Source organism: Littorina saxatilis, linkage group LG10, assembly GCF_037325665.1.
Source record: "Littorina saxatilis isolate snail1 linkage group LG10, US_GU_Lsax_2.0, whole genome shotgun sequence".
In the NCBI taxonomy this organism is placed as follows: Eukaryota; Metazoa; Mollusca; class Gastropoda; order Littorinimorpha; family Littorinidae; genus Littorina; species Littorina saxatilis.
The window spans coordinates 2,122,558-2,148,928 of NC_090254.1; the positions used below are offsets into that span (position 1 = coordinate 2,122,558).

General features: G+C 43.5%; 3 protein-coding genes across 5 annotated transcripts in view; 2 read left to right on the forward strand and 1 right to left on the reverse strand.

Moving 5' to 3' along the window:
- Positions 1–7,045, forward strand: part of LOC138977937 (ER membrane protein complex subunit 1-like) — a 38,949-nt gene extending 31,904 nt beyond the window's left edge. The window contains exons 23-24 of the mRNA XM_070350545.1: positions 626–774; positions 5,093–7,045. Of these exons, the coding sequence (XP_070206646.1) occupies positions 626–774; positions 5,093–5,253 (310 nt within the window). The 3' untranslated portion in view covers positions 5,254–7,045. The remainder of the gene's footprint in view (positions 1–625; positions 775–5,092) is intronic.
- A 207-nt stretch (positions 7,046–7,252) lies between these two features.
- On the reverse strand, positions 7,253–24,169 carry LOC138977939 (glutathione S-transferase kappa 1-like). Of its 2 annotated transcripts, XM_070350546.1 has the most exons (8): positions 24,039–24,169; positions 19,646–19,727; positions 16,796–16,896; positions 14,218–14,346; positions 13,497–13,532; positions 12,491–12,607; positions 10,497–10,590; positions 7,253–8,447 (listed from the first exon to the last, which is right to left on the reverse strand). In XM_070350546.1, exons 1-8 carry the CDS (start codon positions 24,105–24,107, stop codon positions 8,401–8,403), a joined length of 675 nt encoding a protein of 224 aa, XP_070206647.1. In that variant the 5' UTR covers positions 24,108–24,169; the 3' UTR covers positions 7,253–8,400. The 2 variants fall into 2 exon arrangements, with proteins under 2 accessions (XP_070206647.1, XP_070206648.1); XM_070350547.1 differs by lacking the exon at positions 13,497–13,532.
- Positions 24,170–24,746: 577 nt separating this feature from the next.
- LOC138977944 (E3 ubiquitin-protein ligase MIB2-like) overlaps positions 24,747–26,371 on the forward strand; it is a 30,899-nt gene continuing 29,274 nt past the window's right edge. For both annotated transcript variants that reach the window (XM_070350551.1, XM_070350552.1), the window contains exon 1: positions 24,747–25,123. The gene's annotated coding sequence lies outside the window, so the exon portion shown is untranslated. The remainder of the gene's footprint in view (positions 25,124–26,371) is intronic.

Consider the following 26,371-nt stretch of genomic DNA (forward strand, 5'->3'; position numbering starts at 1 on the left):
GTTGTTGTGACTGACATGTACAGAGTGTAAGAGTTGTTGTGACTGACATGTACAGAGTGTAAGAGTTGTTGTGTCTGACATGTACAGAGTGTAAGAGTTGTTGTGACTGACATGTACAGAGTGTAAGAGTTGTTGTGACTGACATGTACAGAGTGTAAGAGTTGTTGTGTCTGACATGTACAGAGTGTAAGAGTTGTTGTGACTGACATGTACAGAGTGTAAGAGTTGTTGTGTCTGACATGTACAGAGTGTAAGAGTTGTTGTGACTGACATGTACAGAGTGTAAGAGTTGTTGTGACTGACATGTACAGAGTGTAAGAGTTGTTGTGTCTGACATGTACAGAGTGTAAGAGTTGTTGTGACTGACATGTACAGAGTGTAAGAGTTGTTGTGTCTGACATGTACAGAGTGTAAGAGTTGTTGTGTCTGACATGTACAGAGTGTAAGAGTTGTTGTGACTGACATGTACAGAGTGTAAGAGTTGTTGTGTCTGACATGTACAGAGTGTAAGAGTTGTTGTGACTGACATGTACAGAGTGTAAGAGTTGTTGTGACTGACATGTACAGAGTGTAAGAGTTGTTGTGACTGACATGTACAGAGTGTAAGAGTTGTTGTGACTGACAGGGAGGAGGGGACCATCCCATACATCCCAGAGCTGCCGGTCAGCACGGAGAACTTCATCAACTACAACCTCAGCATGTTCAACGTGCGAGGCATCCACACCGCCCCTGCCGGGCTCGAGTCCACCTCCCTCGTCCTCGTCTATGGCCTGGGTGAGTGGGGGGGCTCTCTTTTTCATACAGTGGAACCCCCCTTTTAAGACCTTGTTTCCTCACACTTTCTGTCCAGCACCTGTGTAAATGTACCGCCATTTATGACCCTTTTTTTCAAAACCTGATTTTCGCAGATTGGGGTGGGGGGGGGGTCTTATAACTGTTTGTCTCCCTGGTACAGATATTCCGTACCCACTCATATGGCTCCATCTAACCAGGTACAGATATTCCGTACCCACTCATAGTCATATGGCTCTATCTGACCAGGTACGGATATATCCGCTCAGACTGTTAGCTTCAGTCGCTTCCTGTAAAGTCCATCTAACGCCTGCATTCCAGCGTGTTAATACACAGTTCCTACACAGTTGCTACAATTCTGAGTGACCTGCTGCAGCACAGCTGGTCTCGGCTAGAAAAAACCTTGGTCAACATAGGTGGGGTAGACAGTGTTAAGAGGGAGGTTCCACTGTACTTGGTATAGCTAATTGTCCTTGTGAAATCTCTCAAGGACATTGGAGTTGCTGTCCCTGGGGATAGTGTGCAGCGACAGAATCGCGCTACCCATTTTTAAAATCTTTTTCTGCATGAGTGTATTCGTGTTTTCCAAGGCCTGAGTTTTTTTGCTGTGACTTTGGGATCTTTGTCATGGGGTGTTCGGACACTGAGGAGAGCCTGCACAAAGTTGACTCTGGGATCTTTGTCATGGGGTGTTCGGACACTGAGGAGAGCCTGCACAAAGTTGACTCTGAGATCTTTGTCATGGGGTGTTCGGACACTGAGGAGAGCCTGCACAAAGTTGACTTTGGGATCTTTGTCATGGGGTGTTCGGACACTGAGGAGAGCCTGCACAAAGTTGACTCTGGGAAATAAATCCCTCGCCCAACATGGGGGTCAAACCAACGCCGATAGCGACAACATGGGGATCGAACCAACGCCGATAGCGACAACATGGGGGTCGAACCAACGCCGATAGCGACAACATGGGGGTCGAACCAACGCCGATAGCGACAACATGGGGGTCGAACCAACGCCGATAGCGACAACATGGGGGTCGAACCAACGCCGATAGCGACAACATGGGGGTCGAACCAATGCCGATAGTGACAACATGGGGGTCGAACCAACGCCGATAGCGACAACATGGGGGTCGAACCAACGCCGATAGCGACAACATGGGGGTCGAACCCACGCCGATAGCGACAACATGGGGGTCGAACCAACGCCGATAGCGACAACATGGGGGTCGAACCAACGCCGATAGCGACAACATGGGGGTCGAACCAACGCCGATAGCGACAACATGGGGGTCGAACCAACGCCGATAGCGACAACATGGGGGTCGAACCAACGCCGATAGCGACAACATGGGGGTCGAACCAACGCCGATAGCGACAACATGGGGGTCGAACCAACGCCGATAGCGACAACATGGGGGTCGAACCAACGCCGATAGCGACAACATGGGGGTCGAACCAACGCCGATAGCGACAACATGGGGGTCGAACCAACGCCGATAGCGACAACATGGGGGTCGAGCCAACGCCGATAGCGACAACATGGGGGTCGAACCCACGCCGATAGCGACAACTTGTTTCAAAGCTTTGCTTCATACTGCTGCAAGATCAGGCCTGTATTAATTGGCTCACATATTCTGAAGAAAGATCAAAGAAGGGACTTTCTCGGTGCGGGTGGAGTGTGATGAATCAGAGACCTTACCGGACCAAAACTCCTGAAAGGCTATGACTTAAAAGTGCAGAGCCATTCCAAAGACGGCAAACAAGCAAAATTTGATAGTGCTGCAAACTTACAATTTACCATTACGTTAAGCAGTAACAGTCATCATTTTTTTCAGTGACCTAGGGAGAGTTTATCTGTGTGTAATATATTCAATTAGAACTATTTTACTATTGAATGCATCTGTAAAGTGGAATTCCCAGGGCTTCATTTCTGCCTCCCTAGCTGCAGGCAGGCTGAGCTATTTTTAGCACCCATCCTTTCCCCCACAGCAGAGATAACACAGCAGCAGTAGGCTCGCTTGGTACCAGCCACTGATAAGTCCCATCTCCTTGGTGCCAGCCACTGATAAGTCCCATCTCCTTGGTGCCAGCCACTGATAAGTCCCATCTCCTTGGTGCCAGCCACTGATAAGTCCCATCTCCTTGGTGCCAGCCACTGATAAGTCCCATCTCCTTGGTGCCAGCCACTGATAAGTCCCATCTCCTTGGTGCCAGCCACTGATAAGTCCCATCTCCTTGGTGCCAGCCACTGATAAGTCCCATCTCCTTGATGCCAGCCACTGATAAGTCCCATCTCCTTGGTGCCAGCCACTGATAAGTCCCATCTCCTTGGTGCCAGCCACTGATAAGTCCCATCTCCTTGGTGCCAGCCACTGATAAGTCCCATCTCCTTGGTGCCAGCCACTGATAAGTCCCATCTCCTTGATGCCAGCCACTGATAAGTCCCATCTCCTTGGTGCCAGCCACTGATAAGTCCCATCTCCTTGGTGCCAGCCACTGATAAGTCCCATCTCCTTGGTGCCAGCCACTGATAAGTCCCATCTCCTTGGTGCCAGCCACTGATAAGTCCCATCTCCTTGGTGCCAGCCACTGATAAGTCCCATCTCCTTGGTGCCAGCCACTGATAAGTCCCATCTCCTTGGTGCCAGCCACTGATAAGTCCCATCTCCTTGGTGCCAGCCACTGATAAGTCCCATCTCCTTGGTGCCAGCCACTGATAAGTCCCATCTCCTTGGTGCCAGCCACTGATAAGTCCCATCTCCTTGATGCCAGCCACTGATAAGTCCCATCTCCTTGGTGCCAGCCACTGATAAGTCCCATCTCCTTGGTGCCAGCCACTGATAAGTACCATCTCCTTGGTGCCAGCCACTGATAAGTCCCATCTCCTTGGTGCCAGCCACTGATAAGTCCCATCTCCTTGGTGCCAGCCACTGATAAGTCCCATCTCCTTGGTGCCAGCCACTGATAAGTCCCATCTCCTTGGTGCCAGCCACTGATAAGTCCCATCTCCTTGGTGCCAGCCACTGATAAGTCCCATCTCCTTGGTGCCAGCCACTGATAAGTCCCATCTCCTTGGTGCCAGCCACTGATAAGTCCCATCTCCTTGGTGCCAGCCACTGATAAGTCCCATCTCCTTGGTGCCAGCCACTGATAAGTCCCATCTCCTTGGTACCAGCCACTGATAAGTCCCATCTCCTTGGTACCAGCCACTGATAAGTCCCATCTCCTTGGTATAGCGCGGAAGCGTTTGTGTATAACAAGCAAGCAAGCTTAACTGTGTGGTGACTGCAGCTGTTGGCCAAATGTTCCCTCTGCCTTAGCTATTTTTAACTCGCACTAAAATGCAAGTCAGGAACAGCTGTGGCTTGTTTCGTGTGAACTTGACCGAACAGTCGCTTGGAACATTTTCTTCCTGTAATGACTGACATTGTCTCCCTGTAATGACTGACATTGTCTCCCTGTAATGACTGACATTGTCTCCCTGTAATGACTGACATTTTCTCCCTGTAATGACTGACATTGTCTCCCTGTAATGACTGACATTTTCTCCCTGTAATGACTGACATTTTCTCCCTGTAATGACTGACATTTTCTCCCTGTAATGTCTGACATTTTCTTCCTGTAATGACTGACATTGTCTCCCTGTAATGACTGACATTGTCTCCCTGTAATGACTGACATTGTCTCCCTGTAATGACTGACATTGTCTCCCTGTAATGACTGACATTTTCTCCCTGTAATGACTGACATTTTCTCCCTGTAATGACTGACATTGTCTCCCTGTAATGACTGACATTTTCTCCCTGTAATGACTGACATTGTCTCCCTGTAATGACTGACATTTTCTCCCTGAAATGACTGACATTGTCTCCTTGTAATGACTGACATTTTCTCCCTGTAATGACTGACATTTTCTCCCTGTAATGACTGACATTGTCTCCCTGTAATGACGGACATTTTCTTCCTGTAATGACTGACATTGTCTCCCTGTAATGACTGACATTGTCTCCCTGTAATGACTGACATTGTCTCCCTGTAATGACTGACATTGTCTCCCTGTAATGACTGACATTTTCTCCCTGTAATGACTGACATTGTCTCCCTGTAATGACTGACATTGTCTCCCTGTAATGACTGACATTGTCTCCCTGTAATGACTGACATTTTCTCCCTGTAATGACTGACATTGTCTCCCTGTAATGACTGACATTTTCTCCCTGTAATGACTGACATTTTCTCCCTGTAATGACTGACATTTTCTCCCTGTAATGACTGACATTTTATCGTGTGTTTGTTTGCAGACATCTTCTACACCCAGGTGATGCCGTCCAAAATGTTTGACGTGTTGAAAGAAGACTTTGACTATTTCTTTATCGCCGGCGTGTTAGCCATCATGATTCTGGTGTCCGTCATGTCACAAAAACTGGCCGCCAGGAAAGCTCTGAAACGAGCGTGGCAGTAGGTCACCCTAGCTAGTCATAGTCTCCATTTCCTTGTTTGCTGTTAGTGTTTTCTTCACATTTCTTATGCAATCAAATTGGAAACAACAACAATGTTATGAAATCAATTAGAAATATAGAAAAATCTCTACCCTAAGATTCTCAAGAGTCTGAATGATGTTGTAACATGTAAACATATATTTCAACATATTCAACACAATCAAAACAGATGATTTGAATTGACATTTCAGGCATTAGTCAATCTTAGCTCCTTCATAGCATAGTTTTCTGTACAAGAATTCACAACCTAATTGAAGTCTAAGGTTTCCAACAGTAAATTTTGGCAGGGAAAAATTTTTAAAGACATAATCAGAATTTTCATTCGTAACTTTTGTATTTATGTGTTGTTGTTTTTTAAATGTGATGTATGTGTTAATGTTGAAACTATCACTTTCTTACCACACCATGAAAATGCTCTGGAGATAGTTGTGAAGAATGGTGCACTCTATTTTCACTGCCCCTAAAGCCCACTACATGTACTAACTACAGCCGTACCAAACCGAACTAGTTGGGCGAACGTTCGGCGACGTCATCAAATCAGGGGATTCCTCTATTTTTGGGTTGCACCTGTAACATTTGCGGTTCGCCGATACAATCCTGCAAACATTAGGCGCGTCATCAGCGAACTGACTTTTCATTGGTTGAATAATTTTGTATCGTCATCCTTGAAGAGTGACACTACTGACGGCTATAAAGCTGTCAACCGATCACGAGTCTTCTCACGTGATATCTCTTGATCATGTGACCGGTGTCACCGATACATTTCACCGCTAGTTAGTACACCAAACTAGGCACGGTGTAACATTCGCCGAACGTTCGCTGACCGAGTTGGGCTTGGTTTGGCTGTAGTTTGTAGCGGGCTTTAACTACCTTATAAAGTGTGTGGGACGCAGAGTGTCTGTCGAGTGTAGGTAGGGGCGGTTGATTGTGTGTATACTTTTTCAAGTGGACTTGTTTGGTTGATGAATGTGTGTGGTAGTCTAGTGCCCGAGTTGATAGGGAGTGGAGGCATCTTGTTTTTCTGTTCTGAAGTTGAGAAGCTGGTGTTTGTGATTTATGTTACTTCTCGTTTACGCATGATAATCTGAGCATTCATTGGGAAAAGATGTGCCAGTGCCTCAAGGTGTGTGTGTGTGTGTGTGTGTGTGTGTGTGTGTGTGTGTGTGTGTGTGTGTGTGTGTGTGTGTGTGCATTTGGATATCTATACAGTTGTGTTTAGCATGTATGTATGTGTATGGGCATGCAAGTGAGCGTATGTGTGAAAGTTACATGTGTGTTTTGCACCTCTGGGAGTGTGTTTGTGTGTGTGTCTGTGTGTGTGTCTGTGTGTGTGCGCACAGATGTGCATGTGTGTGCAGAGTTGATTGCACAGGATGTGTGTGTATCTGTCAAATGAATGCAGATTCATTGTTGGTGCTTGTCAGTGTATCCATCATTCTGGGCATTACCAGTAGAGTAGACATCGGTGTCACGTCTTTACTTGTCAGCACAGAATAGTGTCATCTTTGCTGTTCTGAACACAGAAATCACGCAAACTTCACAATGTTTAAGACTGTACGTTTTGCACAGGTGTTGTACCGTTCTCTGAGGCGAGATATTTATATATGTGTGTGTATCTGTCTGTGTGTTGTTGGTTCATGATGAATGTTTCTGCTCTCATTTTTTTACCCAAAGTTTGTGAATGTGTGTGAAGATGGTTTTCCTTAACTGTGAATTGTTTTGCTCATTCCAACATTAAACTGACATCAAATCTCACAGTGACGTCTCTGACCTGTGTGTTTGTGTGTGAGAGAGATTAAGAGGGAGAGAGAAAGAGAGTATACATGAATGCAGACCAAAGTGTAGATAAGAAGTGGCGGAAGCCCCCAGTGTGTTGGGAAAAGCCAAACTCTCCACATCAGCTTGTTTCCATGGGAACAAAGCACAGTACATACACACACACTTACAGAGAAAACAAAAGCATTGTAAACATTCAATCATGTCTTTATTTATACATTATTTCTATCACCTGTCAACCTGATTGTGAGTACATGTAATTCAAGACGAGCAAACTTGCACAATACTCACACATACCTCAACATAACTACTGATGTGGAGAACTAATTCAAGACAGCAATGATTCACTGTAAATAATCAAAATGCATGAGAGATGCAATTCCATTTCTCGCTGTTTCTGGAAACAGCGTGATCTGTGACATGCATGTGTGCGGATAGTCATAACCCGTATGGTAAGTACTCGTTTATGTGTTGAATTATAACACTTAAATATGAACTAAAGACTGGTTCAATGTATGCAACAAACTGAGAATGATTGTTACATCAGGTAGAAGGAAAATTTGTTGTTCATCGTTACCACCCCCCCCCCCCCCCCGTCTCTGTGACATAATTGAGATTCCCATCTGCCAATTCCCTGTATACAAGTAACATGAGGATTAGGAGTAGGCTTTATTTAGTTCAAACAAAGCCCATGATGGGACCATACGATAGAGACCAAACAAAGCCCATGATGGGACCATACGATAGAGACCAAACAAAGCCCATGATGGGACCATACGATAGAGACCAAACAAAGCCCATGATGGGACCATACGATAGAGACCAAACAAAGCCCATGATGGGACCATACGATAGAGACCAAACAAAGCCCATGATGGGACCATACGATAGAGACCAAACAAAGCCCATGATGGGACCATACGATAGAGACCAAACAAAGCCCATGTTGGGACCATACGATAGAGACCAAAAAAATTCATACTCTGGACTTGAGCAACTGGCATCTCAATATACTGAACATTTGCAACCAATACTTTGCATAACTTGCATTCAAAGCACACAACAAAGAATCCACAAAAGAAAACATTTGCACGACAAAACTGACACACAACAGCAGACTTCATACAAAAATATCACAATCCACAAACATAATAGATACAGAATACAATCACAACCATTCACTGGCCTTTCCCTAACATGATCCTGAATCATCTTTACAACAGTCAGCTAATCATTTATGTCCAGTGTGTGTAAAAATAAGGAATCTCAAGTGCATGGCCAGCCAGCCAACCAGCCAGCCAGCCAAGTCCGTGACCACATTCAGTCTACACACACTACAGTCGGGATGATTTCCCTGGAAGTGGCCCTTTCCACGTTTCTCCTAAAAAATACAAACATAAAAATACAAACATAAAAATACAAAATCATGATGAAAACAAGAAGGGCAAAGCCCATACGACTCACATGCTTGACCTAAACCTAGCAATGACATCATACACTAAGAACTGCTTTACACATTTTTCCTACCAAAATACATGTGACCTTGACCCAAGGTCAAGGTCATCCAAGGTCATGCAACACAAAGCTGTTAATTCAAGACATAGGAAGTACAATGGTGCTTATTGGCTCTTTTTACCATGAGATATGGTCACTTTTAGTGGTTCACTACCTTATTTTGGTCACATTTCATAAGGGTCAAAGAGACCTTGACCTTGATCATATGTGACCAAATGTGTCTCATGATGAAAGCATAACATGTGCCCCACATAATTTTTAAGTTTGAAACAGTTATCTTCCATAGTTCAGGGTCAAGGTCACTTCAAAATATGTATACAATCCAACTTTGAAGAGCCCCTGTGACCTTGACCTTGAAGCAAGGTAAACCAAACTGGTATCAAAAGATGGGGCTTACTTTGCCCTATATATCATATATAGGTGAGGTATTCAATCTCAAAAACTTCAGAGAAAATGTGAAAAATGTGAAAAATAGCTGTTTTTTAGACAACATTTATGGCCCCTGCGACCTTGACCTTGAAGCAAGGTCAAGATGCTATGTATGTTTTTTGGGGCCTTGTCATCATACACCATCTTGCCAAATTTGGTACTAATAGACTGAATAGTGTCCAAGAAATATCCAACGTTAAAGTTTTCCGGACGGCCGGACGGACGTCCGGACGGACGGACGTCCGGACGGACGGGGGGACGGACGGACGGACGACTCGGGTGAGTACATAGACTCACTTTTGCTTCGCATGTGAGCCAAAAAGCACACACAATAGGACAAATGTTAATGTCACAAAACAGAACAAACAACAAACAAATACAAAGAAAGTAAAGACTTGCAAATATTGAAACGATGAAAATGTTCAAGTACTAAAACGATAAAACCAGTGTTTGCTTTAACACAGTACACCCATAAGAATTTCCCTTGCTGTGCTAACCTTGCTGGTGTTCCTTGATGAAGGTTTGTGTGAGATGAAAAGATGAACTCTGGAAATAACTCTGTTGGCTGTGCTAACCTTGCTGGTGTTCCTTGATGAAGGTTTGTGTGAGATGAAAAGATGAACTCTGGAAATAACTCTGTTGGCTGTGCTAACCTTGCTGGTGTTCCTTGATGAAGGTTTGTGTGAGATGAAAAGATGAACTCTGGAAATAACTCTGTTGGCTGTGCTAACCTTGCTGGTGTTCCTTGATGAAGGTTTGTGTGAGATGAAAAGATGAACTCTGGAAATAACTCTGTTGGCTGTGCTAACCTTGCTGGTGTTCCTTGATGAAGGTTTGTGTGAGATGAAAAGATGAACTCTGGAAATAACTCTGTTGGCTGTGCTAACCTTACTCGTGTTCCTTGATGAAGGTTTGTGTGAGATGAAAAGATAAACTCTGGAAATAACTCTGTTGGCTGTGCTAACCTTACTCGTGTTCCTTGATGAAGGTTTGTGTGTGAGATGAAAAGATAAACTCTGGAAATAACTCTGTTGGCTGTGCTAACCTTGCTGGTGTTCCTTGATGAAGGTTTGTGTGAGATGAAAAGATGAACTCTGGAAATAACTCTGTTGACTTTGTATTGGGTGTGAAAGAGTAAACACTCTTGCTTTTAGTGAGGCAAGCGTTCTACACGTGCTCCTTGTCCACGTGTTTCAGACGCACCCCTCGCTAATGACTGGCCAATAATGGCATGTGGGAAAGTTTGCCTCACTAAAAGCAAGGGTATTCACTCTTTCACAACCCATACAAACATGACAGAGTTATTTCCCATCATCGTCTATTGAGACATTTCTGTGACATTTTGTTGCTTTGTGCTGACAGAAAAAAACACATCTTTGATATGAGAATTGTCATTTCTGGTGTATTTAAATAATGATCAGATTTCTCTAGCCTCTAGTGTTACGCGTGTCTCTGGGTGTGTTGATGGTGTTAGTGCTGCACTCACCAATGACCATGGCTAGAATGGGGAAGCGGTCGGCGCCAAAGAAGGCTTCCTTCTTCCCGTTGACGTGAGCCACAATGAAGGGAGCACCAAAACACTGCAAGCACACCACAGGAATGTACAGCACAGGAATGTACAGCACAGGAATGTACAGCACAGGAATGTACACCACAGGAATGTACACCACAGGAATGTACACCACAGGAATGTACACCACAGGAATGTACAGCACAGGAATGTACACCACAGGAATGTACACCACAGGAATGTACACCACAGGAATGTACACCACAGGAATGTACACCACAGGAATGTACACCACAGGAATGTACAGCACAGGAATGTACAGCACAGGAATGTACAGCACAGGAATGTACAGCACAGGAATGTACACCACAGGAATGTACACCACAGGAATGTACACCACAGGAACGTACACCACAGGAATGTACAGCACAGGAATGTACAGCACAGGAATGTACAGCACAGGAATGTTCACCACAGGAATGTACACCACAGGAACGTACACCACAGGAATGTACACCACAGGAATGTACACCACAGGAATGCACACTTCCCATTATGTTCAAAACAGAATTAAATATAAAAGAATGCAGTAACATCTGTAGAAGTCTATTTTTTGTAGACTAAAATTTTTTTTTAAAAATGATAAAATAAAAATACAACTCATTTTCTATGAAAATACTCTGATAGATCTGCCGATGCAAACAATTAGTGGTGGTAATAGTATGTATGTGTGAATGTAAGGGGGGGGGATTTTTGTTTTGGAATAGTAGAGATATGTGGCACGAGGCCAACAGTGAGCATACAAAGTTAAAAAAAACAAACACTTTAAATGCCAAACCATTTCTATCCTCATTTATCTATCATAGACATGTGACAGTGTGATGCAGTAGTCTCCCTTTCACAGCACAGTTATAGATAGCTCAGATCTGTTATCCCTGTACATGACAACTCACCCCACAGTTATAGATAGCTCAGATCTGTTATCCCTGTACATGACCACGTGACAACTCACCCCACAGTTATAGATAGCTCAGATCTGTTATCCCTGTACATGACAACTCACCCCACAGTTATAGATAGCTCAGATCTGTTATCCCTGTACATGACCACGTGACAACTCACCCCACAGTTATAGATAGCTCAGATCTGTTATCCCTGTACATGACAACTCACCCCACAGTTATAGATAGCTCAGATCTGTTATCCCTGTACATGACAACTCACCCCACAGTTACAGATAGCTCAGATCTGTTATCCCTGTACATGACAACTCACCCCACAGTTACAGATAGCTCAGATCTGTTATCCCTGTACATGACAACTCACCCCATAGTTATAGATAGCTCAGATCTGTTATCCCTGTACATGACAACTCACCCCACAGTTATAGATAGCTCAGATCTGTTATCCCTGTACATGACAACTCACCCCACAGTTATAGATAGCTCAGATCTGTTATCCCTGTACATGACAACTCACCCCATAGTTATAGATAGCTCAGATCTGTTATCCCTGTACATGACAACTCACCCCATAGTTATAGATAGCTCAGATCTGTTATCCCTGTACATGACAACTCACCCCATAGTTATAGATAGCTCAGATCTGTTATCCCTGTACATGACCACGTGACAACTCACCCCACAGTTATAGATAGCTCAGATCTGTTATCCCTGTACATGACCACGTGACAACTCACCCCACAGTTATAGATAGCTCAGATCTGTTATCCCTGTACATGACAACTCACCCCATAGTTATAGATAGCTCAGATCTGTTATCCCTGTACATGACAACTCACCCCATAGTTATAGATAGCTCAGATCTGTTATCCCTGTACATGACAACTCACCCCACAGTTATAGATAGCTCAGATCTGTTATCCCTGTACATGACCACGTGACAACTCACCCCACAGTTATAGATAGCTCAGATCTGTTATCCCTGTACATGACCACGTGACAACTCACCCCTAGGTCCAGAGCTTCCTGTGTGACGGCCCTGAGTGTGTCCTTGACCTCTGCAGAGTTCATGGCTGACAAGGCGTCGTCTATCACCGCTTCGCTCATGCCGGCCTTCTGAGCTGCCTGCACAGCGCGAGAATGCCGATGACAGTGACACAATGACAGTGACACAGTGGTGGTGCACTTGACACACTCACAGACAAGTTTATAGTGATGCAATTCATCTGTCTGCTGCCAGGAAATATTTGTATACATATCATTACCTGTGTTTACCTAATTTGAAAACTAACAGAAAGCCCTTGAACTACAAATGAATAAACTACAAACACACATTGTTTGCTTGTTGTTTTTGTTCTTCTTCTGTTGTTGTCGGGTAAGGCAAGTTACCCAGGATGTCAGGAAGACAGTTACAGCTACAGTGGCCTTGTTGTCGGGCAAGTTACCCAGGATGTCAGGAAGACAGTTACAGCTACAGTGGCCTTGTTGTCGGGCAAGTTACCCAGGATGTCAGGAAGACAGTTACAGCTACAGTGGCCTTGTTGTCGGGCAAGTTACCCAGGATGTCAGGAAGACAGTTACAGCTACAGTGGCCTTGTTGTCGGGCAAGTTACCCAGGATGTCAGGAAGACAGTTACAGCTACAGTGGCCTTGTTGTCGGGCAAGTTACCCAGGATGTCAGGAAGACAGTTACAGCTACAGTGGCCTTGTTGTCGGGCAAGTTACCCAGGATGTCAGGAAGACAGCTACAGTGGCCTTGTTGTTTTCGAGTCAAAGTATCCCACCATATCCTCGGCGTATTACCAATACCTGTCCCAACATCGGCCACCTGGTCTAAGGGAGCCAGTCAACTGTACCGTGTAAATGCATTCCCTTGATGTTCTTTTGTCACCGAAAATCTAACCAAATTACCCTTTGGACTCCCAAGACCAACTGTCTAGGTTGGCTGGAACTAATGTCCTTGTGTTTGTTTGTCTTAAGTGTCCAACAACTTAAAATGACGTCATCATCTGACCTCTTTAAGGCTGGCAGGCTCTGTCGCATCAATGTCCTGCACATGAAACGGATAACGTACAAACACTCAGCTCCATGATAACATTAGCTATTCACCCAAACACATGTTGTTATGGGAAAAACATGATGTTTGACATAAAACTCAGTATCTAGAACAAAAAATGTTTGAACTAAAATTTAATATCTTTCTTATCTCCACAAATCAAAGCAGTTTGAGAGAATGAAAGATGATGAGTGTGGGCTATGAACAGAATGTGCAGACAGGCCAGTGAGAAATGAAACACCGAGGATTATGATAAGACCGAGTCAACTTGCTACAGTGGAACCCCCTTTTACGACCTCCACAAATCTGAGAAAATCAGGTCTTACAAAGGAGGGAGTCAGAAAATGGGGCTACATTTTGGAGGTTATCGAAGCACAGGTCTTTTAAATAGTAGTTGTAAATATGTTACTGAATGTTTATGTATATAATAAACCATTATTTATGTATATAATAAATCATTTGAGGGTAAAAGTCACTTGTTCATTTCATTGCTTGTTATTCTCTCAGTTGCTAGGAGACGGGTTCCGTATAACAGTAATCTCCCTTACTCTGTTACACATGTCATCTGCATTTAGAGAACTTACTTCCCTTTGTTTATCAGATGTACAATAACCCATGTTACCCATGTTATCCATGTTACCCATGTTACCCATGTTATCCGTTACTGTTTGACTCTCACCTGTTCCCAAATGCGTTTCCACATCTCCTTAGACAGCTGCTCGGTGAACTGGGGATGCTTGAGGTCCACGGCTGTGATGAAGCGCTGCGTCTTGATCGTCCCCTTCGTCACCATCACATCCCAAAAGTTCTGCAAAACACAAGTCAACCAAATATTTATTGAATCATTTACAAAAATGGGTAGCACAGTACTGTATGGCAGCTAGCTTCCCCCAGTGAGAAAGCTGCCCGGATGTCTCTGAGGGTAACCTCACAGCACTGTATGGCAGCTAGCTTCCCCCAGTGAGAAAGCTGCCCGGATGTCTCTGAGGGTAACCTCACAGCACTGTATGGCAGCTAGCTTCCCCCAGTGAGAAAGCTGCCCGATGTCTATGAGGGTAACCTCACAGCACTGTATGGCAGCTAGCTTCCCCCAGTGAGAAAGCTGCCCGATGTCTATGAGGGTAACCTCACAGGACTGTAAGAAATCTTATCATTATCCTACTCCATACATGCTGATGAAAAGAAAATGTTCAGAAGGAAGATGTGGCCGGAGCCGACTCCCATCCAGGATAAGCTGTACGGCACGGCGGCATCCCTACAGATGACAACTACATTTCTCAATTGGACTGGTCTCCACGTGTAGCGGCAACAAGAAGAAGAAGAAGAAGAAAAGAAAATGTCATACACTTCAAACGCTCAAATAAGAAAAAGCAAAGCAAAGAAAACAAGAAGAGCAAACGCTCGATCGAGTCACTTTCGCAGTTCTGAATATTATATGAGGCATCAGATGGACAGGAAGAAATTGCTATTCACCACACAATGAGTCACGTTCACATAAAATTTGAGCCCGGTCACTTTTATAGTTTCCGAGAAAAGCCCAACGTTAAGTTGTGTGTTGCCGAACAGAAAAGGCTAGTTATCTCCCTTGTTTTTCTGATAACGTTCGTAAAAGGCTACAGATGTAAATACTTTGATGTAAAGAATAATCCTACAAAGTTTCAATCACATCCGATGAACTTTGTCAAAGATATAAAATGTCTAATTTTTCCTTTGACGCTGACCTGTGACCTTGAAAAAGGTCAAAGGTCAACGAAACCATCGTTAAAGTGTAGAGGTCATTGGAGGTCACGACTAAACAAAATATGAGCCCGATCGCTTTGATAGTTTCCGAGAAAAGATATAAAATGTCTAATTTTTCCTTTGACGCTGACCTGTGACCTTGAAAAAGGTCAAAGGTCAACGAAACCATCGTTAAAGTGTAGAGGTCATTGGAGGTCACGACTAAACAAAATATGAGCCCGATCGCTTTGATAGTTTCCGAGAAAAGTCCAACGTTAAGGTGGTGTCTACGGACGGCCGGCCGGACGGCCGGACAGACTAACACTGACCGATTACATAGAGTCACTTTTTCTCAAGTGACTCAAAAAGTCAGAGAAAACACGGCAGTCAGAGACCAGAGTTGAATATATGCGTTTTTACTTTTATTGTTAGACATGTCTGGTTTCCTGGCTCATATATGTGAAACGCACTACACACACACACACACACACACACAAACAACACACACAGACACATGCACAGACACACACTCACACAAACTAACAACACACACACACAAACAACACAAACACACACATGCATGCACGCACACTATGACTTGATTCTGTACCCACACTTACAGAGTAACGTACAAGGCATATATACATATACTAGATGATTACCCGCTTCGCCGGGAAGAAGTAAAGCCGAATACCCGGCTTTGCCGGGAAGAAGTAGAGGAATACCCGGCTTCGCCAGGATGAAATTGTTGTGGACAGTGACCTTCTAAAAATAGTAACGGGAATATCCGGCTTCGCCGGGATGAAAGCGTTGTGGACAGTGACCTTCTAAAAATAGTAACGGGAATATGGATTGACGCCACACGAAGGAAGGGAGATAAACGCAAAACACTGGAGAAGATAAGGAAGAGTTACTGGGAATGGATCTGGGAAGATAAACAGAGAAACCAAAATCGGTTTAGCGCTGCGCGCTGAGAGCACATGTTGAAATATCTCATCGACCAGGTTGTGTCCGGGGTGTACCTGAATATGGCCACCAAATTTGAAAGAGATCCATCGAGAACTTTGGCCGTTCCTCGCGGACACACACAAACACACACACACAGACACACACACACACACACACACACACAGACAGACAAAAGTCGTATATATATATAGATAGTCTAGATGAATACCCGCTTCGCCGGGAAGAAGTCGAGCCGAATACCCGGCTGTGCCGCACGAAGGAAGGGAGATAAACGCAAAACACCGGAGAAGATAAGGAAGAGTTACTGGGAATGGATCTGGGAAGATGAACAGAAAAACCAAAATCGGTTCAGCGCTGCGCGCTGTGAGCACTGTGAGCACGTGTTGAAATATCTCATCGACCAGGTTGTGTCCGGGGTGTACCTGAATATGGCCACCAAATTTGAAAGAGATCCATTGAGAACTTTGGCCGTGCATCGCGGACACACACCCACACACACACCCACAGACACAAGTCGTATATATATAGATAGAAGCAGACATAACAAGGAACACTGGACAGTGAAATACCTGTGGCTGCCTGAGCTCCAAACCAAAGTAGTCAGCACAACGCTGCAGGTCTGTCATCAAGTAGGCTGCCTTGCTGGCGTTGGTGGCAGGAGGCTTGTTGCCTGGTTCATGACACAGACATCATCACCTTGTTACTGATTACTGGAACATTTCTTCTAAAACCCTTCCAAATCTTAAAAAATCAGGTCTCAAAAAGGTCTTGAGACCGTCTCGGCGGCAGTCTCCTGCAGTCGAGCACGAGAGTCCCTTGAACGCACTCTCCCCTGTACATAGTAAACCTCCCCACCTTTTTAATTCTGCCTGTTTGCCGGAGCTAGCCACTCTCGGTAACAGTGACTCAACTGCATGACTCTGAGACGTTCGCAAGAACCCAGTCCTCTACGGAAGAAGAAGAAGGAGGTCCATTGTGATACAGACATCACCAGTCTCTTCAGTTTAGATGAGCAGCAGAATATATGACATCTATATATATATACGACTTGTGTCTGTCTGTCTGTGTGTGTGTGTGTGTGTCTGTGTGTGAGTTCGCGATGCACGGCCAAAGTTCTCGATGGATCTGCTTCAAATTTGGTGGGCATATTCAGGTAGACCCAGGACAGGACACAACCTGGTCGATATTTCAACATGTGCTCTCAGCGCGCAGCGCTGAACCGATTTTGGTTCCACCTCAGCTATTTTGGTTCCACCTCAGCTACCCGGGCCCCCATACCGACACACCAAAGCCAAAGTTCTCGGTGGATCTTTTTCAAATTTGGACACCGTATTCAGCTACACCCCGGACACAATATCATCGATGAGATATTTTAACACGTGCTCTCAGCGCGCAGCGCTGAACCGATTTTGGTTTTTGTGTTCATTTCACCAAATTATAAGTAACTCTTCCTTATCTTCTCATCTTCTCCAGGTTTTCAGCGTTTACCTCCCTTCCTTCGTATGGTGCACTATACTTTGAGTGGGGCATCTTCGGATATTCCCGGCGTTCTGTTACTATTTTTAGAAGGTCACCGCAGTGTCCAGAACGTAAATTGGACCCGTAAATTATCCTCACTGTAAAAGTGCAAAGGTCGAATCAATTTATAGCCACGCGAAAAATACACTGTCATCTATCTCTCTATAGATACGGCTTCTCTGTGTTTGTATGTGTGTGTGTGTGTGTGTGTGTCTCTATGTGAGCAACACCTGGGGATTGTTCAGTTCTGTTTGTGATGTGGTCTGGCGGCTTTTGTGTATTTGTATGTAGCAAAGTGCACTTCGCTACCCTAAACACTCTAATCATCGCATAGCGAAACAGCCTTGTGTACAGTACATAGCAGACGATACGATGCTGCGCGCGCACCATTGCCGGCGCAAATTCTAATAAAATACCTTTCTTTATATATCTACCTAACTTCTATCTTTCAAAGTCCCTTTTATCTTTGATACGGTCCTAATTATATTTAGGTTTGCATAGAAGTCACTGATTAGGCTGGATGGCTGCATATTATTGTGTTATTTACGATAATGCTTCGAACTGACCAAAGCGTCACTCTGACCTTGACCGGTTTTCATGTATCGTCGAGAGAAATTGATTCTCACAAACTCATCTTTGTCTTTTCAATCATTGTTTTGTCATTTTTGTATCACTATTACATATCCCGTACCTATGTTGCATATGATTTTAGTTTGTTTATAAGGATTTGGTTGTAATGAGTGATGCTTGGTTCCTCTGCAAAGATTGCTAATTTATGCAGACAGGTACTCGCGCAGGAATTTAGCCGATTCCATTTACTTTCGGACTTTACCGCTTCGTACTAAGTCAATGTATAATTTTCCCCCAAGTAACGCATATCATGATGTTTGTCTAGGGTTCTTCTTTTTATCTGTATGATTTATGAGTTTGTCCATTATTCCAGTTTAGAGAGTTTTGTAATTTTCCGCACTGAAGTTGGTTCAGTGCCTTCACTAGGACCATTGTTTTTGCATCCTACTAAATAAATATAAGTTTTTACGAAATGTGATCTATTGCAATGGAAAGCTAAAGGTCGTAGCTTTAATTTGATGTATTGTTTGTTATGATTGGTTATGTATTTGTTTAAATAACGTAGGGTAAAGCAAGTGTAAGAAACACAGATTCCGTGTTTCTGGCCGTATTCAGGCGATTTTTATTCTCGGCGGACGGTGCTTTCTGTGCAGTCCGCGCCGGGGCTATAAGTATAGGCCGGACACCGGCATGAGTATGCATTCGCTCCTAGCAGCTGAACACGACACTACACTTGCTTTGCTGTCTACGGGTTTCGCCTTCGGCCTCTACGTTTCCTTGCATTGTTTTCTTGAATAAAAAGTTGAAACAAGACGCTTGGACTTGGGCTTCGTGTGTCTACTACTACCCTTCCACTCCTCCACTACATGTATGTACTGGCCTTCCTTTGAGAAGCCATAACAGTTCAAAAGGGCTTACAGATAAGCTATTAATTGCTCAATCCTGTTCGCCTCCAAAGGTGATTAACACGGTTACATTCGTCGACAAGGATGGGACTCGATATGGTCAGGAATGGCATTATGGCCACTGAATCATTTTCGTGCTGTTCCCATTCCACGAATCTGGGAGGGACCTAAGCTTGGCGGGTCCATTGTTCGGACCCGGCAAAGCCGACATACGGCTCTAAGTACTTCTTCCCGGCGAAGCCGGCTACCCGGCGAAGCGGGTATTCATTCTAGTATGATATAAACACCACTGGTGACCAGCACATCGCTTAACTCTAAGTCTTGATCATGTATTATGTAGAATTGTACATAGGGATTCTGTGTACTCATGATCAAGACTCATGCAGAGGATCACCAAGGAGTCATAATCTGTTACCAAACACTGACCTGAGCCCTGCATGACGCCGCCCAGGAAGAAGGGGCGAAGGCGAAGCTCCATGTCCCAGTGCGGTCGGTAGCGACATAGCGTCTGGCAACACAAACAACATACATTTTCAGATTCTTCTGAGCGAAAAAAATTGACGTTCTGTCAAATTAATCTTGATTTTTGAAATTTACACATACATACACACAAACAAGCGCGTATTAACCAAACACACACAAATGCACAGTGTAAAAACAAGGACACCCCCCAACAACTCGCACTCGTGCTCTGCACTGTAGACAGGTTTCACAGTCTTCAGAGTCGGGTATGTCCCTGACTTTGATATTAAATAAAATGTTTCGTTTTGTTTAGTCGTGAATTTTCACTGGTCTGTGTCGAATGTCTTCGGAATTTACATATGAAAAATAAACTTTGATCGAATTTAAGTCAAGTTTGTATTCCCCACCAGCGAAAAAGGTAGGTCGGTCGTGAGAAATGAGACAGACACGATTTCCCTTTTTAGCCACATTGCATTAGACAAAGACACCAGTACAAAAACACACAAAGAAATCCAGTGAAAAGTACATTAGAAACCAAAGAACAGAGATAGATGAACACACTTAGTTAAAAAAAACAATGAATGTGTTTATGTTTAGTCGATACAATCGCATGTGAAGTAAACGGTCTTTTTTCTAAATGTGTCTGTCTCAAAAACGTTAATTACAAATCTGTTCAGTTGGAATGGCTGTTAAAAGGTTTGGACGTAACATGCTTTTAATAAGTAGCAATTTCCATCAAATCACGACATGAAAGGGTTTTGAAAGGCTAACTACGGCTTATTCTACTTGCGCTTGGTCATTTTGTCACTCGGGCAAGGTGTCTGTCTCATTTTTTCTCACGACCGCCCTGCAGACAAATCGTCTGCTATAACCGCCATACACAGCAAATTGTCATGATGCAACCAATTTTACACTTCCTATCCGTTGTCAGGCAGATAATCAACTGGCTGACTAAAGAATTTTTCGGCATGTGTTTATTTCAGAGCACGTTATTTACTGTCTAGTAACTCGGGCAAGGTGTCTGTCTCATTTTTTCTCACGACCGCCCTGCAGACAAATCGTCTGCTATAACCGCCATACACAGCAAATTGTCATGATGCAACCAATTTTACACTTCCTATCCGTTGTCAGGCAAATGATCAACTGGCTGACTAAAGAATTTTTCGGCATGTGTTTATTTCAGAGCACGTTATTTACTTTCTAGTCACTCGGGCAAGGTGTCTGTCTCATTTTTTCTCACGACCGTCCTGAAGACAAATCGTCTGCTATGACCGCCATACACAGCAAATTGCCATGATGCGACCAATGTTATACTTCCTATCCGTTGTCAGGCAGATGATCAACTGGCTGACTAAAGAATTTTTCGGCATGTGTTTATTTCAGAGCACGTTATTTACTGTCTGTCTCTGAAAACCTTGAATTCTCACGACCGCCCGGCACTATTGACGGTCATTTCTTACCAAATGTTAAGCAGATTCATTTGTAAAATAACAACATTCAGTGACTGTGTCTGATCAACGCCAGTGTTTTTTTTCAATCCTTGAATGCACTGCATTGTGAATGTTGTGGTCAAGTGAGAGTTTTATAGACATCGCCGTACGTTTTTCAACACTTTGATGACGTCAGACAGCAGATTGAAAACGTTCCAACTTGGAAAGAGAGCCAGTCACGATCATATAATCGTAGGGAATCAATAGTTGCTTTGTTTATTAACTTTCAAGTGCTTTTAAAAGTTTGATTTTTGTCATTGTTATTGTTGCATATATATGTGCGTGCGTACGTGCGCGCGCGCCTGTCAGTGTGGAAGAGTGTAGGGTAAGTGTATCCAATTCCGACCGACTTCGGGGATACCTAAATCCGACCGATTTTCCAAGTCACTAATGATGAGGTTCACACGTCATCCCAACAGAAAGAATGCCATTCATACAAGGGCCATTCATGAACGGTTGATGACGCGACGTCACGAACCAATCGTTTCGTCACGAGAGTTAATTGCGTCATCTGCACCGCGGCGCGAAATGTGCCTTCGCCATTACGTTTCTTGCAAAGGGTGAGATAATTTGATGAACAGAGTTGTGTTTCTTTTACATGGATGTTAATAAGTGTTTTTGGAAGAATAATGTTATGGTTCTGACTAAATCTCATTGTACTTTTTAATCGAAAAGGGGAAAATCTTATCGGTCGTGATTAGATACCCAGTTTTTGAGAGAGTATTTAAATCCGACAACAACGCAGATAATACAAAACGCTGCACAAAATCCCAGTAAAACCATTCATTGTTTACGTTTATGACTTGAAAAAAGCATATGAACAAGGAAACATATCAGATGATGTATTATCTAGCTGTGTGTGTGTGTGTGTGTGTGTGTGCGTGCGGCCGAGCGTTGCGCGCACGTGTTCGTTTGTGTGTGTGTGTGTGTGTATGTGTGCGTGCGTGCGTGCGTGCGTGTGTGTGTGTGTGTGTGTGTGTGTGTGTGTAAGCGTGCGCGCGAGCGTTGTGCGCACGTGTTCGTTTGTGTTAGCTTATGTGTGTGTGTGTGTGTGTGTGTGTGTGTGTGTGTGTGTGTGTGTGTGTGTGTGTGTGTGTGTGTGTGTGTGTGTGTGTGTGTGAGTGAGTGTTGATGCGTGAGTGTTGATGCGTGCGTACTTGCATGTGTGCGTGCGAGAGGGGTTGGGTTTTCTTATGTGTGCAGAGTAGTTGTTGTAGAAAATGCAAGACATTAAGGTTCAGTCTGTAGTGGATATACTGGGACAGCGTCCATGTACTATGCCACAGTTCAGTCTGTATTGGATATACTGGGACTGCGTCCAGGTACTATGCCACAGTTCAGTCAGTAGTGGATATACTAGGACTGCGTTAAGGTACTCTGCCACAGTCTTTGATGACGTCATTTCCGTTTTTGTGATAGTTGAGGCGGACCTGTTAAGTAATCTTTGATTAAGTCGGGACTTTGATATTGCATTTGCCGCCAGGTAGCTTGAAAATAAGTGAATTAGTTCGCTCATTAAAATTGTCATCAAAAACGAATATTTCATTACAGATTCAAACACTACTGCATTGTACTTCTTATCTTCTCCTGATTTAAAAAATATATATACATATGTTATGTTTACTTTAAAAACGCGTTCAGAATTAAAGAAAACAGGTTGAGTATGCTTCGCGGAGATGAGTGTGATCCGTGACGGTTTTCGGGTATGGTTAGCCGAAACTATCTGAATTTAGTCTCGCCGATCGGACAGTTTTTTTTTTTAGTTTATCCTTCAATTTGATGCCTATAGATTGACTACATGTTTTTATATCGCTTTACGCGACTTGTTTTACATTTCGTCAAGTTATGAAATGTATTATAAAATTTGGTACATAACATTCTAAAAATTGCAAATAACAATAACACTTTTGATTACAGATTCAAAAGTTATTGCATTGTATCCTTTGGATTTCCTGGATCCCAATGTATAAACAGATATGTCATGCTTAGTGTGAAAATCTGCACAAATGAGAAAAATCGCCCGTTTTGTTCATATGCTTCGCGGAGGCAACCCGTCTCGGTCTTCTGGTTTCGGCTAGCCAAATCTCACTAGCATTGTTAATGACTCGTCCCTGATTCCAATGTTGATCTTTTAGTTTCAAACCAACTTAATGTTTTATTATCGCTTCACATGACTTGTTCTGTATATTTTTTTTCGCTGTCATGATGTCACCATTTAGAGGGTAGGGTTACATTTTCAGGTATTTATTCCCCAAGAATATGCCAAAAAAATTCCAAACTCGTTTTTTTCTATTGGTCAATGATTCTACTTTTTTTTTAAAGTGAGAAATGGAGTGCAATTAACATTGTTACTTTCGAAGGTATGCTCATGACGTGCATCACAGCGAAATAGCAGTTCAGAAGAACGGAATTCCCATAATTAGTCCTTATTTGCTGCTTTTTTCACTGAGCTCGGAAATGATATTTTGCTTGCATTGTTATTGCTTAATTTATTAAAGCCTCTGGACAATATTCTTTGAATAAATCGTTACCCAATTCTGTTTACGTCTATCCCTTTGTTTGATAGAGTACTGTAACAAGCTATCACATTATGTCGACAAAAATGCGTCTCCATACAAGTTTTTGTCTTGATTCCATCCAGGAGGATGTAAGGCTTTAATAAAAACACTATTTCAAAGATCTCTGTCAAGATTGATTTTGTTGAAAAAAAAGGAAGTCTGTGATTGAAGATTGTGAAACCTGCCTGTAGCGGGCACTGGTGGTGAGCCCTACGCGTGGTGACCCACAGACCTAGAAAGGACGAAATGCTGCAGTTCCCGTGAAAACGGTACTGTGCAACTGATGTCACATATTCCTTGTACACTTACCTCAAAAGCGAACCGTGAGTACGGCGAGACGACATCAAAGAAAATTTCCACAACTTTCTTGTTGGTCATGTTGAAATGTTGTTCTCGGATTTTTTGAGAGTGACCTCCCTTCACTAAACAACTTTTGGACTTCAGACGGTGTAGAGGTTTTGTAGTTGACCTCTCCTTACACGGGCAGAAAACGCTGACTTTTATTCGAGTTTGCAGCAAGATAGAAAGTTTAGGTTTATCATTTAAAAAATTAACAAAGCATAAATATATTGAAAATATGGTTTTTAATTTTCTCCTGTAGCAGGGGTAAATATGGTCAGAATAATATATCCAAAACTCGGCCCGGGATAGGCCGCTCACTTTGATGTTGAGTTCATGCACAAGTAATTGAGAGTCACACTTGATTGGCTGTAGCCTATAATTGCCTGATTAGTCCACTGAACATTAGGACTGTTTGTTTAGGATGGCTGACTGCTTGTCAAAATTCCTAGTTTGTTCGGTTTTAGCGAACACCTTCTTGTCTGTCTCCATCTTACTGTAGATACAATTTCCCATTACACCGGATCGAAGGCTAGCATTCAGCTATTTATAGTACAACCTTGAAGCGCAAAAATGGGGAAACCCCGATGTTATCTTTGCAAGCGCTTCCAATCTAGCACTGCAAGCAGTCTATGTCATCGGGAAAAATTTTCTTACGACTCTTAGCAAAAAGGACAAGTAATTGTGCAATCAGTGTATGTTTCCTATCTCGTAGAGATGGGTGGGTTCAGATGTTGTGCAGTGCCAGTGGAAGCGTAAAGAACGTGTGTACTGTTGTATGGTGCCAGTAAAATCATATGATGTGTGGTGTTTTTATTCCCTCGGGTCACTGCCTCCAGTGAAAGGCCCAGGGGGGATTGATACGTATAGCCTACACACGGCGCTTGTCAACTTGCCAGCTAAGATGGCCGCGATAGTGAAAATCTGTGACAGCGATCTTGTCCTGTCATGATTCACGCTTTGTGTTAGAACAGATTTCACTGATCAGTCATTTGTGCTTCTGTTTGTGGCCATATTCAGTCTTGGGACTGCATTGGACTCTGACATTTCCGCAGGTACTGATTTAACACTTTTATCTGTGCCTTTCAAAACCACATTTTGCTGAGCTGAGGATTAAGAATCACCACAGACAAGCAATCAAGAAGAGATTTAATTCCGTGTGACTATTCAAATGATCAAGTTATACTAGACAGATTTGACGGGCCAAACATGCAATTCCTTGTTTATATAAATCATCGATCAAATTACAGTTTAAACTGATTAATCAATGCTGATTACAACAAGTAGGCGTTAGTCGGTTAATCAATGGTTGCATTTGTTTTCACACCTCTGTCGGGCCAGTTATCACACACACACGCCGCGCACACACACGCACTGACTCACACACACACACACACACACACACACACACACACACCGGCACTGACACACTGCGGTGCACATAGAGAGTCAGAGACAATAGCATACAGTCAGACAGAGAGACAGTCAGTCAGACAGACAGACAGACAGACACGCAGCCAATCAGACAAACAGACAGATAACACGAAGTGAAGTCATTTGTGTTCACTTTTTGACATTAATAATTATTGTCTCGTAAAGCCGCCTTTAGTTTTAGTCGGCACAGGCGCAAGAAAGGACAATCGTTCTTCAAGTTGTCTTTCCTTGAGTTTCGACACTCTGCCGCGACAGAGTGCAGCGCCACTGGGAAAGGTGCAGTCAATGTGGGGAATGGGGATGCGAGGAGGGATGGGAGAGGAGGGGGAGAGTTCAAGCACGATCATACAGTTAACTGTTCATTTGAAAGGCCTGGGAAAATGTGACCCAAGTAAACAAACACCTTATACATATCCAGTGGCAGAAAGCCATTCAAAAATGACACAGTAGTTGCTACCCTAGTTAAAGGCTGCCATACTCGTAGCGCTCATTAATTAATTCATATTGTTTACATTTGCCAATAATGTTATAAAACTGTACCTAAGGGGATATAATAACGATTGGCTGTAGCTTTCGAACACAGAAAAAATTATTTCAGTATTGCAAAGTGGTGTTGATAGTGTCGAATGTAAACGGAACAGTCTCAAACGAATTTCTCCACGAGGCGCTTCACAGTTCTCGCACATGGACAGTGTGTGCCAGGGAACTCTCTCCGAAAAGCGCGCTGGGCGAGAACCACAGAATTGGTAGCAAAGTAAAGTTCAACGATTTTGGTCCTTTCCTGTACTGGAATGCGATCCATTCAGGCTTTAAAAGAATTCTAAGATGTTTGTCTCAAATTCTATCTGAAACAGAAAAGAAAATATCAC